Source organism: Perissodus microlepis, chromosome 13 (genome assembly GCF_051167445.1).
Source record: "Perissodus microlepis isolate ML-2025 ecotype Zambia chromosome 13, ASM5116744v1, whole genome shotgun sequence".
NCBI classification, from domain to species: Eukaryota; Metazoa; Chordata; class Actinopteri; order Cichliformes; family Cichlidae; genus Perissodus; species Perissodus microlepis.
Window position 1 is genome coordinate 542,539 of NC_140473.1, and position 12,723 is coordinate 555,261.

The 12,723-nt window shown below is 37.4% G+C and overlaps 1 protein-coding gene across 1 annotated transcript in view; it reads left to right on the plus strand.

The window, feature by feature from the left end:
• Positions 1-7,567: 7,567 nt before the first annotated feature.
• zswim8 (zinc finger, SWIM-type containing 8) overlaps positions 7,568-12,723 on the plus strand; it is a 43,203-nt gene continuing 38,047 nt past the window's right edge. The window contains exon 1 of the mRNA XM_084948000.1: positions 7,568-9,163. Within this exon, the coding sequence (XP_084804126.1) occupies positions 8,986-9,163 (178 nt within the window). The 5' untranslated portion in view covers positions 7,568-8,985. The remainder of the gene's footprint in view (positions 9,164-12,723) is intronic.

A 12,723-nucleotide genomic window follows, 5' to 3' on the forward strand; every position in this document is an offset into this window, starting at 1 on the left:
ACCGCCGCTTCGCCTCTGGACGAAATCGGTCTCTATACAGTCCATTCTCTTTTGAGCTGCTTTTAAGCATCTTGTAATCGTCGTTCCAACACAGTGTGTTTGTTTTGATTCGTAGACCCCGAAAATGGTGCCGCGCTCCCACAATGCATTGCGGCGTGACGTCAACTCCAAAGCCCTATACATTCTAATTCCGTTGTTTTCATTCAAATTCTATTCATTTCATTCAAATTCTATTCATTTCATTCTAATTCTGTTGTTTTCATTCAAATTTCATTGTTTTGATTCAAATTCTGTTCTGTTCATTCAAATTCCGTTGTTTTGATTCAAATTCTGTTCTGTTCATTCAAATTCTGTTGTTTGTTTTCAAATTCCGTTGTTTTCATTCAAATTCTATTCATTTCATTCTAATTCCGTTCTTTTCATTGAAATTCCTCTGTTTTCATTCAAATGATTTTGTTTTCATTCTAATTCTACTCTTTTTATTCAAATTCTATTGTTTGTTTTAGAATTCTGTTGCTTTCATTCAAACTCTGTTCTATAGGGCTTTGGAGCGTGATGTCACGGGGGTGGGGGTGGAAAGGATTTTGGCCCGATCCGCCATTTTGGGGGTCTAAGCGCAAGCGAAAAAGGAGCGAAGGCACACACAACAGCCATGGTTTGTTCTTGCTGTGTGGTCGGCTGCAATGTTCGATCGCACGACCGGCAAGAGAATAAGCTTGAAAAGGGTTTGTCTTTTCATTGTTTCCCAACCTGGAAGCAACATGAGGCAGCTCGTGTATCGATGTTACCAAACGAAGGCGTCTAGCCTGGATAGCAGCTGTGAGACGAGCTGATATCCAGTTCTCTTCCATCTCCAAATATCTGTTGGTGCTCCAGACATTTTCATTCCGGTAAGTTCTAAATATGTTCATATCACTCTTTATAGCCTATTAGTTTTATTTTCGATGCACTCTGAGCTCATAGCAAATTAGAACAAACATCCTACTGAGTGATTTTGCAGAACTACCTTCTATTTATAGAGTTGCTAATTATTTGGCATTATTGCAGCAAACCAGCCTATGAAATGGATGGCACATCATGACTGGGTTCCAGCGCTACACAAGGGACCTGCTTCAAACATACCACCATGCCAATCAGATTACTTCTTCCATGTGAGGGTGAAGAGGTGACCCTTCTGGATAAGATGGTGAAGGTTTGCTGCGTTTGTTGAACAGTGTGGTAGTAAAAGCAGGGAACAATGAAACTTGCTCCTGTTAAATATTCTTAAGTCTTGTGCTGTATAAATAGCGGTATTTTTTCAGAAGATACAGTAAATAAAGTAATGTTAGTAGTGGGTGATATCATGTAAACCCTTCATGATTTTATGTAAACATTTTGTCATTTGTAAACTGTAAATGACATGGATTCTACACTATAACGGATGTGATGTTCTATAAAGTGGTTTTAATAAATAAAAAAAAAGAGGCAAAAAGTAGTTTGTTTCTTTATTCAACTTTTGAACAGTGGGACTCAGTCAGTACATATTCAGTAAATGCAAATTATTTACACGGCAGTGCACTACAGGCATATATCTGGACCCCTAGATAAAACATTATAGCAGTGACAACTCCTCCACAGTAGCAGGTGGGATTTTTCTTTTTTGAGGCTCCTTTGACCTTTCATTACGGATGGTCTGTTTATGTTTTGATCAAGAGCCTTTTTTTGGGCAGCTGAAGAGGAGAAGTCTACCTTATGGCCTCTGACCTGTATCTTGGTCATATTACCCAGCAAAACCCAGTATGCAGGTTCATCTGTAACAGTCCTTGTGCCACAGATCAACACTGTTGCTTCTACATTAAACAGAAGAGAAGCGACGTGGGTGCAGGTCTCCGCGACTCCGGCCTTACAGGTGCAGTGGGCGGCTTCAACCTTCAATGTGATGCTCACAGTGACCCGTGGCTGCAATGCTGGTTGTCCACAGATAAGGTACGAAAATATATCAGGCTACGTCAATAGCGGTTGGTCTTCAGGGTTTCTACTCCACGGCCGTGTTTCATACGGGTCCACATTTCCAATGCACGTTATTTTCTGCAAGGACCGCCGCTTCGCCTCTGGACGAAATCGGTCTCTATACAGTCCATTCTCTTTTGAGCTGCTTTTAAGCATCTTGTAATCGTCGTTCCAACACAGTGTGTTTGTTTTGATTCGTAGACCCCGAAAATGGTGCCGCGCTCCCACAATGCATTGCGGCGTGACGTCAACTCCAAAGCCCTATACATTCTAATTCCGTTGTTTTCATTCAAATTCTATTCATTTCATTCTAATTCCGTTGTTTTCATTCAAATTCCATTGTTTTCATTCTAATTCCGTTGTTTGTTTTCAAATTCCGTTGTTTTCATTCTAATTCCGATGTTTTCATTCAAATTCCGTGGTTTGTTTTCAAATTCCGTTGTTTTCATTCTAATTCCGTTGTTTTCATTCTAATTCTGTTGTTTTCATACAAATTTCATTGTTTTCATTCAAATTCTATTGTTTTCATTTAAATTCCATTGTTTTGATTCAAACTCTGTTCTGTTCATTCTAATTCCGTTTTTTTCATTCAAATTCTATTCATTTCATTCTAATTCCGTTCTTTTTATTGAAATTCCGTTGTTTTCATTCAAATGCATTTGTTTTCATTCTAATTCTACTCTTTTTACTCAAATTCTGTTGTTTTCATTAAAATTCCATCGTTTTCATGTTAATTCCGTTGTTTTCATTCTAATTCTGTTGTTTGTTTTAAACTTCCATTGTTTTCATTCTAATTCTGTTGTTTTCATTCAAATTCCATTGTTTTCATTCAAACTCTGTTCTGTTCATTCTAATTCCGTTGTTTTCATTCAAACTCTATTCTGTACATTCTAATTCCGTTGTTTTCATTCAAACTCTATTCTGTACATTCTAATTCTGTTGTTTTCATTCAAATTCTGTTCTGTACATTCTAATTCCGTTGTTTTCAATCAAACTCTGTTCTGTACATTCTAATTCCGTTGTTTTCATTAAAATTCCGTCATTTTCATGTTAATTCCGTTGTTTTCATTCTAATTCTGTTGTTTTCATTCAAATTCCATTGTTTTGATTCAAATTCTGTTCTTTACATTCTAATTCCGTTCTTTTCATTCAAATGCTTTTGTTTTCATTCTAATTCTACTCTTTTTATTCAAATTCTGTTGTTTTCATTAAAATTCCGTCGTTTTCATGTTAATTCCATTGTTTTCATTCTAATTCTGTTGTTTTCATTCAAATTCCATTGTTTTGATTCAAACTCTGTTCTGTTCATTCTAATTCCGTTTTTTTCATTCAAATTCTATTCATTTCATTCTAATTCCGTTCTTTTTATTGAAATTCCGTTGTTTTCATTCAAATGCATTTGTTTTCATTCTAATTCTACTCTTTTTACTCAAATTCTGTTGTTTTCATTAAAATTCCATCGTTTTCATGTTAATTCCGTTGTTTTCATTCTAATTCTGTTGTTTGTTTTAAACTTCCATTGTTTTCATTCTAATTCTGTTGTTTTCATTCAAATTCCATTGTTTTCATTCAAACTCTGTTCTGTTCATTCTAATTCCGTTGTTTTCATTCAAACTCTATTCTGTACATTCTAATTCCGTTGTTTTCATTCAAACTCTATTCTGTACATTCTAATTCTGTTGTTTTCATTCAAATTCTGTTCTGTACATTCTAATTCCGTTGTTTTCAATCAAACTCTGTTCTGTACATTCTAATTCCGTTGTTTTCATTAAAATTCCGTCATTTTCATGTTAATTCCGTTGTTTTCATTCTAATTCTGTTGTTTTCATTCAAATTCCATTGTTTTGATTCAAATTCTGTTCTTTACATTCTAATTCCGTTCTTTTCATTCAAATGCTTTTGTTTTCATTCTAATTCTACTCTTTTTATTCAAATTCTGTTGTTTTCATTAAAATTCCGTCGTTTTCATGTTAATTCCATTGTTTTCATTCTAATTCTGTTGTTTTCATTCAAATTCCATTGTTTTTATTCAAACTCTGTTCTGTACATTCTAATTCTGTTGTTTTCATTCAAACTCTGTTCTGTACATTCTTATTCCGTTGATTTCATTCAAATTCCGTTGTTTTCATTCAAATTCGGTTGTTTTCATTCAAATTCTATTCATTTCATTCCAATTCCGTTCTTTTTATTGAAATATCTCTGTTTTCATTCAAATGCTTTTGTTTTTTACATCACAACAGAGAGACGAATCTGGCATTGATATTTGACATCACAACAGAGAGGCGAATCTGGCATTGATATTTGACATCACAACAGAGATGAATCTGGCATTGATATTTGACATCACAAAAGAGACACGAATCTGGCATTGATATTTGACATCACAACAGAGAGGTCGAGTCTGGCATTGATATTTGACATCACAACAGAGAGGTGAATCTGGCAATGATATTTGACATCACAACAGAGAGGTCGAGTCTGGCATTGATATTTGACATCACAACAGAGAGGTGAATCTGGCATTGATATTTGACATCACAGCAGAGAGATGAATCTGGCATTGATATTTGACATCACAACAGAGAGATGAATCTGGCATTGATATTTGACATCACAACAGAGAGATGAATCTGGCATTGATATTTGACATCACAACAGAGAGACGAATCTGGCATTGATATTTGACATCACAGCAGAGAGATGAATCTGGCATTGATATTTGACATCACAACAGAGAGACGAATCTGGCATTGATATTTGACATCACAACAGAGAGATGAATCTGGCATTGATATTTGACATCACAACAGAGAGGCGAATCTGGCATTGATATTTGACATCACAACAGAGAGGTGAATCTGGCATTGATATTTGACATCACAACAGAGAGATGAATCTGGCATTGATATTTGACATCACAACAGAGAGATGAATCTGGCATTGATATTTGACATCATAGCAGAGATGAATCTGGCATTGATGTTTGACATCACAACAGAGAGGCGAATCTGGCATTGATGTTTGACATCACAACAGAGAGATGAATCTGGCATTGATGTTTGACATCACAACAGAGAGATGAATCTGGCATTGATATTTGACATCACAACAGAGAGATGAATCTGGCATTGATATTTGACATCACAACAGAGAGACGAATCTGGCATTGATATCTGACATCACAGCAGAGATGAATCTGGCATTGATATTTGACATCACAACAGAGAGATGAATCTGGCATTGATATTTGACATCACAACAGAGAGATGAATCTGGCATTGATATTTGACATCACAGCAGAGATGAATCTGGCATTGATATTTGACATCACAGCAGAGATGAATTTGACATCAATGTTGTGATGTCAAATATCAATGCCAGACTCATCTCTCTGTTGTGATGTCAAATATCAATGCCAGACTCGCTTTTCTTCATTTTCATGACTATTTAAATTTTAGATTCTCACTGAAGGCATCCAAACTGTGAATGAACACATATGGAATTATGTAGTAAACAAAATTGTAACTGCTTTGCACACTCTTGGCGTTCTCTTGATGAGCTACATGAGGTAGTTATCTTTTCCAACAGTCTTGAAGGAGTCCCCAGAGATGCTGAGAAGGATGTAATTGGTTATTGTTGCATAGATTGAAAGAGGCAGAACAGGTGAGATAACTGATGTGAGATTTATAGGATAGTGAGCTGTCTAGGATGACACCAAGGCTCTTAACCTGAGGGAAAGTGAAAACCGTGGTGTTGTCAATAGTGAGAGTGGAATGGTTTGCACACCTCCAGCTACACACCTGACCTAAAGCCAGTTGAGACGGTTTAAGATGAGATGGACTGCTCAGCATCTCTGGGAACTCCTTCAAGACTGTTGGATAACCATTTCAGGTGATGATCTCATAAAGCTTGTCAAGAGAATGCCAAGACTGTGCAAAGCAGTGATCAAAGCAAAGGGTGGCTATTCTGAAGAATCTAAAATCTAAAACATGTTTTGAGTTATTTCACAATTTTGTGTTTACTAAATAATTTCATATGTGTTCATTCATAGTTTTGATGTTTTTAGTGAGAATATACAATTTAAATAGTCATGAAATGAAGAAAAACAATTAAATGAGAACGTGTGTCCAAACATTTGACTGGTACCGGTACTGTAAAACAAGGATCTGGCTGTTTTTGAATGTTTCTAAAGTCATAGAGTACTGTAGGGGTGGGTTTTTATAATCGATTTATCGATTAAAATCGATTCTGGCTTGGATAACGTAAAATCGATTCATTAAAATCCTGAATCGATTTTTTAATATAAATTTATTTTGCCCAAAATGCCAGAATCTCTGGTGAAATCTCACAAAATTTCAACAACCACCAAACAGCTAAGACAGTAAATGAGAGCAGGAACACGGATTCTGCACAAAGACAAAACCCGCGGATCAGAATCAGTTAGATGTCGCCTTTCTCACAGTCGGGGCTGAAAGCCGACAGCTCGCTGATTCTGATCTGTCGGCGGGTCCGCGCTTTGTGTTCCCGCCCTTTATGCGCTGATTCTAAAGCTGTTAGTTTGATCTCTCTCCAAACAATATTGACCGAACCAGCAGCAAAAGAAGATCCAAACTACGCTTCACATAAACATCGTCATGTATTCACTCTTACTTTTACTGTTTTGCTTCGACCACGATGCACAGCTCTCTCTCTCTCTCTCTCTGTACTTCAACTTCAAGAACAGTTTCCCGTCTAAAAATCTGTTTTCTTCATTATTCGCTTGCTTGTTACGCACAAGTCTACGTTGTTTACAGCGCTGTTGGCCGACGTTTTTTTTTCTTTTCGTTTTATATACTTCTGAAAAGAAAACCTAATTTCTGCCGTTCAATACTGAACAAATTTAAACTTTTTAAAATTATGCAAAATGCAAAACGCTTAGCCGTGTCTCTGATAAAACCTCTGTAACTTCAGAGGTATTGTTCATGTGTTGATTAATGGTTTTCTTTCGTTTTTGATGTACTGCAGAATATTTTTATAAAATCCCAGGCCAGGAAAATCGCCTTCATGTTTTTCTGTGTTTTATCCTCAGCTACTTTGACACAAAGGCATCTGCTGTGATGCTTACACCTTTGATAAAGTCTTGCGTGTGTCAGCTTCCTTTTTATAGATACAAAAATATGTAAATGTACTGATCTGAATTCTAATATTTCTGGCTGTCAAAATTTCCCAGATTCAAATCGAATTGAATCGAATTAAATCGAATCGTGGATCAAATCGATTCGGGACCTTGTGAATCGGCATTGAATCGATTCTAGAAATCAGTGACGATACCCAGCCCTAGAGTACTATGCCGCTGGTAGCTTCGCTGTCAAATACAAAACGGGCTTTTGAAGTTTGGAGGCTGTGGTGGCATAATTAATTTGGAGGCAGTGGCTTAATTAGTGACAAAACTGATTACCCCAGATTAAGTATGACACGTGGATATACTCGATACAGTATGCTTAACTGTATCGAGTTGGTTAATGCCTCGTCTCACAGCACGCTTCTCCAGCCGAGCTACAGCAACGGGCTCAGCGGTGTCGTTCTAGAGCTGGCAACCGGAAGCTGTGATCAGCTGATCGAGGAGGAGCTGTAGAAGAGGTGAGCCATCTTCCCCCGGCAGACAGGTTGATACACTTTGATAACGCTTTGACGAGTGGGATAAGGGAAAATCATCCGGATATCCCGGTGTCATTTGAAGGCATAGAGGATTTTAAGACGGACAACTGGTGACAGTTGCGAAGGGAGCTATCTAAAGGACTCGTTTGAATTTCTTCATCAGATCTGACTGAGGAATATGCCAGCTTTTACGTCAGACAGAGCCTCTAATATCAGCACAAAGAACGGAAAAAAATGCTAAGAGCGTGGATTTAGATCATAATATGAAACAAGCGTAACCTAGATATATGCCTAAGTCCGGAAGATATGCGATGTAAGAAAGTATGTAGTCCTTAATGTGCGGAAGGTGTACAACATCAGCAGTAAATGTAAACAAACAGCTATTCAAGCTAGTTGAACTTAGCCGACTGGAGGTTAGCTTTCTAATGCTAGTACATATAGCTAACATAAGGTAGCACAGCGAAGGTAAATCGAGCAAGATAAGCCTGTAGTCGGAAATATAAACGATATTTAATCGTAGTTTAACTGTCTACAGCGCATGACATGTTTATAGTATCCAAGTAGGCATTTGTTAGCCTATCTGCTAACGTTAGCTAATTCTTATTTCCATTGCAGATGAAAATGACATTAAAACTAGCTCATTAAACGAGGAACAGAGAAGACACTTTGCAATATTAACACCACAGGTGTTTGACATCTTCTTTCTTGTGAGAAAGACTCTTTCAGGATCGTTATAATGCAGCAGTAGTTAATGTTGATACCCAGTGTGAGTTGAGCTAAATGCCTGAAAAGAGTAGGACGTCTGGATGAACGGAACCGCTTCGAGACTTCACGAGGCTTTACATTTACACCAACAAGCGTTTTTTTAACCTCTGTTTTCTATTCTTATTCGTGGCTCTATGATGAGAGAGTTTTTCATTTTCTACTTTTGACAGGAACGTTGCTTTGTGAGTTTGAGTCGTTGGGCATCTCAGCGGCAAAGTTGCCGTCAAAGACTTTTCACTATTCAGAGTTTTTGGCTTTGAATCCAAGTGTGGAAGGAAGCTTCACCTCTGCGCAGTGGCTTATGCCGACTGAAATCACAAATAGCTACGTAGACAAATACTAATTGTAGTTGTGCTGTATATATTTTTTGCAGACTATTCAAAGCATTGTTTAAAAAAATTGTATGTGTTTGAGGCGATAAGCCTCTCGGCAGTGATTTGGTTGTTAGTGGTCTCCCCTCCCCCAGTGTTCAGACTGACTCTTTTGGAGCTGTGGGCACTGTTTGTCGGGCTTCCCCTTGTTTTTTAGACGGCAGAAAGGCCGTAGACTCAAATCGCTGTCCCGGGACTCCTAACCTCTTTAAGAGTGGATGTAATGGAACTGATGTTTGCCGAGTGGGAGGATGGGGAGAGGTTCTCCTTTGAAGACTCGGACCGATTCGAAGAAGACTCTCTCTGCTCCTTCATCTCGGAGGCCGAGAGCCTCTGTCAGAACTGGAGGGGATGGAGGAAGCAGTCTGCTGGACCCAACTCCCCCACTGTCAAGATTAAAGGTCGGAGAGGGACACACACACACACACACACACAAAATGTGCTTCCATTCATTATACATACTTGAAAATGTACTATAGCAGTATTACCTGTTGCTGCTGGGAAACGCATTTGATGCTATGATATCTTATAATCTAAACTATACTGTTAATTAATCATGCAAATTAATTTTTGAAGCAGAAACGAAACTGTGGAGTAATTTTTAAAACCTGTTAATTCAGCTGATATTTTATCATATAGAAGAAAAGCTTTAATCTGACAGTGCAAAGTGGAACTGACAGACTGTAAACTAACATTTTGATTAGACTTTTAAAATACAATTACAAGAAAAGGTTTGTTATCACTAAGCACCAAGATGTTATTGTTGATCGGTCATGAAATTTGAATCTGACAATCTGATATTAGATTGTAATAATATAGTCTGATTAAACTAATAGCGCACAGAAAGTTCCAAATGTCTTTGAAAATGCTGAAAAAATTCTGTTAAATCAGTTCTGATTTTGCTAAATGTCCTGCTTTCAGGAAAGGATTCAATTACTTTTTTCTCGCATTACTATCTATATATTTTGTAATAAAATAGTCATACAGATGGCAGGGTTCTTCCTCCATGGAGAAGTTTCATTGACCTGCTTAGACGTTTTTAGTAAGCACCAAACAAATGCATGAGCACCAAAATACTAACATGTGAGAACAAATTCAAACACTCTGTCGTGTTTAATATCAAACAGCAGTTAACAAGCAGCATAGAAACTTAAATATAATGTCTTCAGTTTCCAGCTGTCAGCTCTCCTCTCACACCAACCCACTATATTTTACAGAGGCACTGCGTGAGCCACATCAGGAGCTATGTTTTTGTTTTGAATGGTTCTGACGTCTATGCTGTTCATGGTCTGAATGTGGAATTGTTCTCAGTTGTAGTGTTAGCTCTCCTTGTTTTAGCTGTAGTTTTTTAAAGGGTTGCCAGCACTCACATATGACACCTTTGCATTGTGTGCTGCAGTTAAGCACCAGCAGAAGTCTAAACTGTGCTTGTCTTGTATCTGAGGAAGTGATGACACCGTGGATAAACTTTTTTGTCCAAAAGTAATACTACACAAATGCTGGATATTAAGACAAATGAGAAAAAAAGTCAAATTTATTTATATAGCACATTTAAAACAACAACAGTTGACCAAGGTCCTGTACATTTAAGATAATCAAGAGATAAAAATAGCAAAACAAGATTTAAGAAAAAGTAGTATAAAATGAGAAGATTTGAGTAAAATATAAGACAAATAAAAGTAGTACAAACTTGAAAGTGTCCCTTCACAGCAGAGGTCCTGATGTGAAAGGGCAGTTTTTTCCACAATTTAGGAGCAGTTACAGCAAAGGCCCAGTCTGCTCTGTGCTTTAATCTGGACCTAGGGACAGCCAGGAGCATATGAACGGCAGACCTCAGTGATCTTGCAGGAGTGTACCGATTTAAACGATCAGAAAGGTATGAGGGGACTAACCCGTGCAACGCCTTAAAAACGAATAATAAAATCTTAAAATCAATTTGAAAACTAACTGGCAGCTAGTGTAAGGATGCTAGTATGGTCTCGCTTGCGTGTGCCAGTTAGTAACCATGCTGCAGCTTTTTGGACCAACTGCAGTCGGCTACCTGATGACAGACTGACACCTGAGTCTGACACTATTACAAAAGTCAGGCGAAATGAAGGATGGATAGCTCTCTCAGAGTCTGTAAAACAGAGGAATGGCTTCATTTTTGCAAGCAGACAGAGATGAAAGAAACTGCATTAATCTGTGTGTCAAACATACTGTACTTCATACTGTCAAAAATCACTGCTAGGTTCTTCACAAAGGGTTTTTTATACATTTATAAAGGGCCAAAGTCATAGTGGTCACAGGGACCAAACACAATGACCTCTGTTTTCTGTGCATTTAAGTTAAGAAAGTTGAAAGCCGTCCGTGCCTTGACATCCTCCAAACAATCTAGCAAACCCTTCAGAGGACTCACAGATTTACGTTTCAGTGGTAGGTAAATCTGTGGGTCATCAACAATGGAATGAGATGCTAAATAAGATATGAGGCTTGTGACAGTTATTAGACACGATCTTAGAGAAACACTTTAAGCCATTTTCTAACCCACTTCTCTTAAATGCTGAAGTCTTGATTGAGTGTTTGAAGTGTATTTTAGGGTAACCACATTTATATGGTGTTTATCAAATAAGCATTCATTTAGAGACCACTTTGTTATATATATATATATATATATATATACACACTTCAAGGACTTTAAATACCTCACCTCTACAGTCAATTTAGATCACCAATTACACTAAAATAAATGTCTTTGGACTGTGAGAGGAAACCAGAGTACCAGGAAAAGCCCTGAACAGTAAGAATATGCAGTTCAGACATTAACACCCTGGGTTCAAATCGGGACCCTTCTCGCTGTGAGGTGACAGTGCTAGCCACTTCTACAGTGTGCTGCACGTAAATACAGTGAGGCTACAGTTTCTTGTTAGCAGATATGCTGACAGTTCAGTGGGTTATGAACATAATTAAAGTTAACTTGTATTTCTGCTGCTGACATGAGCTTAAATGGTGGACGAAGGAACATCCTGAAGTCTTTTTGGCATTTAAACCATCTCTAGTATCCAACAGAGCTCAGCTTGTAAAGGGCTAGTTCACCAAATGCCAGAAATTAAAAGGTCCTCCAAGTGTTTTTGTTGTCGTGGAGATTTCTAATTATTAAATGTTCCTTAAATCCTTTCATTAAAAAAGAATAAAAATCTTTTTTCCATTTCAAATATACACAAAAGAATACAGAAAAATTACATTACATCAATCCACAAAAAGTCTAGATTGTGTCATCTCAATAGTTTGTTCCTGTTACAAAAATATTTCAGTCCTCACCCTGTCATTGATACATGATTTTGATTCATTCTTTCATTTCTCTCAACACCGTTCCTGCTGAAATCTTATCTTGTGAATTGCGTTGGTGGTTCCAGTTTGTACCACCTCTTTGTAATGGCTTTCTTACAAGCTACTAACAGGATTTTAAACAAATAACTGTTTTCTCCTGATACAGTATTTCCTTCCATATTACGTAAATACAACAGGGTACATGGCCTTTTTATATCATAACCCTGAAATTTGGCAACTACCAAATAAATAGTCTATGGAAAAAAAATGCCTGAGCAAAGTCAAAAGACATGAGAATGGTTTACATTTCCTGTTCCATGTGGTCTCCAACATACCTGTGTTGGAGACAAAGATTTCCTCATTTAGGGGGAACCAAAAAGTCTTATCAAATCCAGTCTTCTCCAGTAAGACTTTGAATTTCGCTTCCTTGTGCATACTTCTGAGTTTTGCCACTAAGCCTCATAATCTTTGTCAGACCAGCAGATTACAGGTCGAATTTGTGCTGCATAGAAATATTTCATCATGTTTGGCAATGCCATACCTCCATGTTTGCTCACCTTCATAGTTTGAAATGTGATTCTTGGCCTGTTGCCATTTCATGTAAATATTTTAATGAATTTTATCCATGTTTTTAAAAGTCTTAGGTACCTTC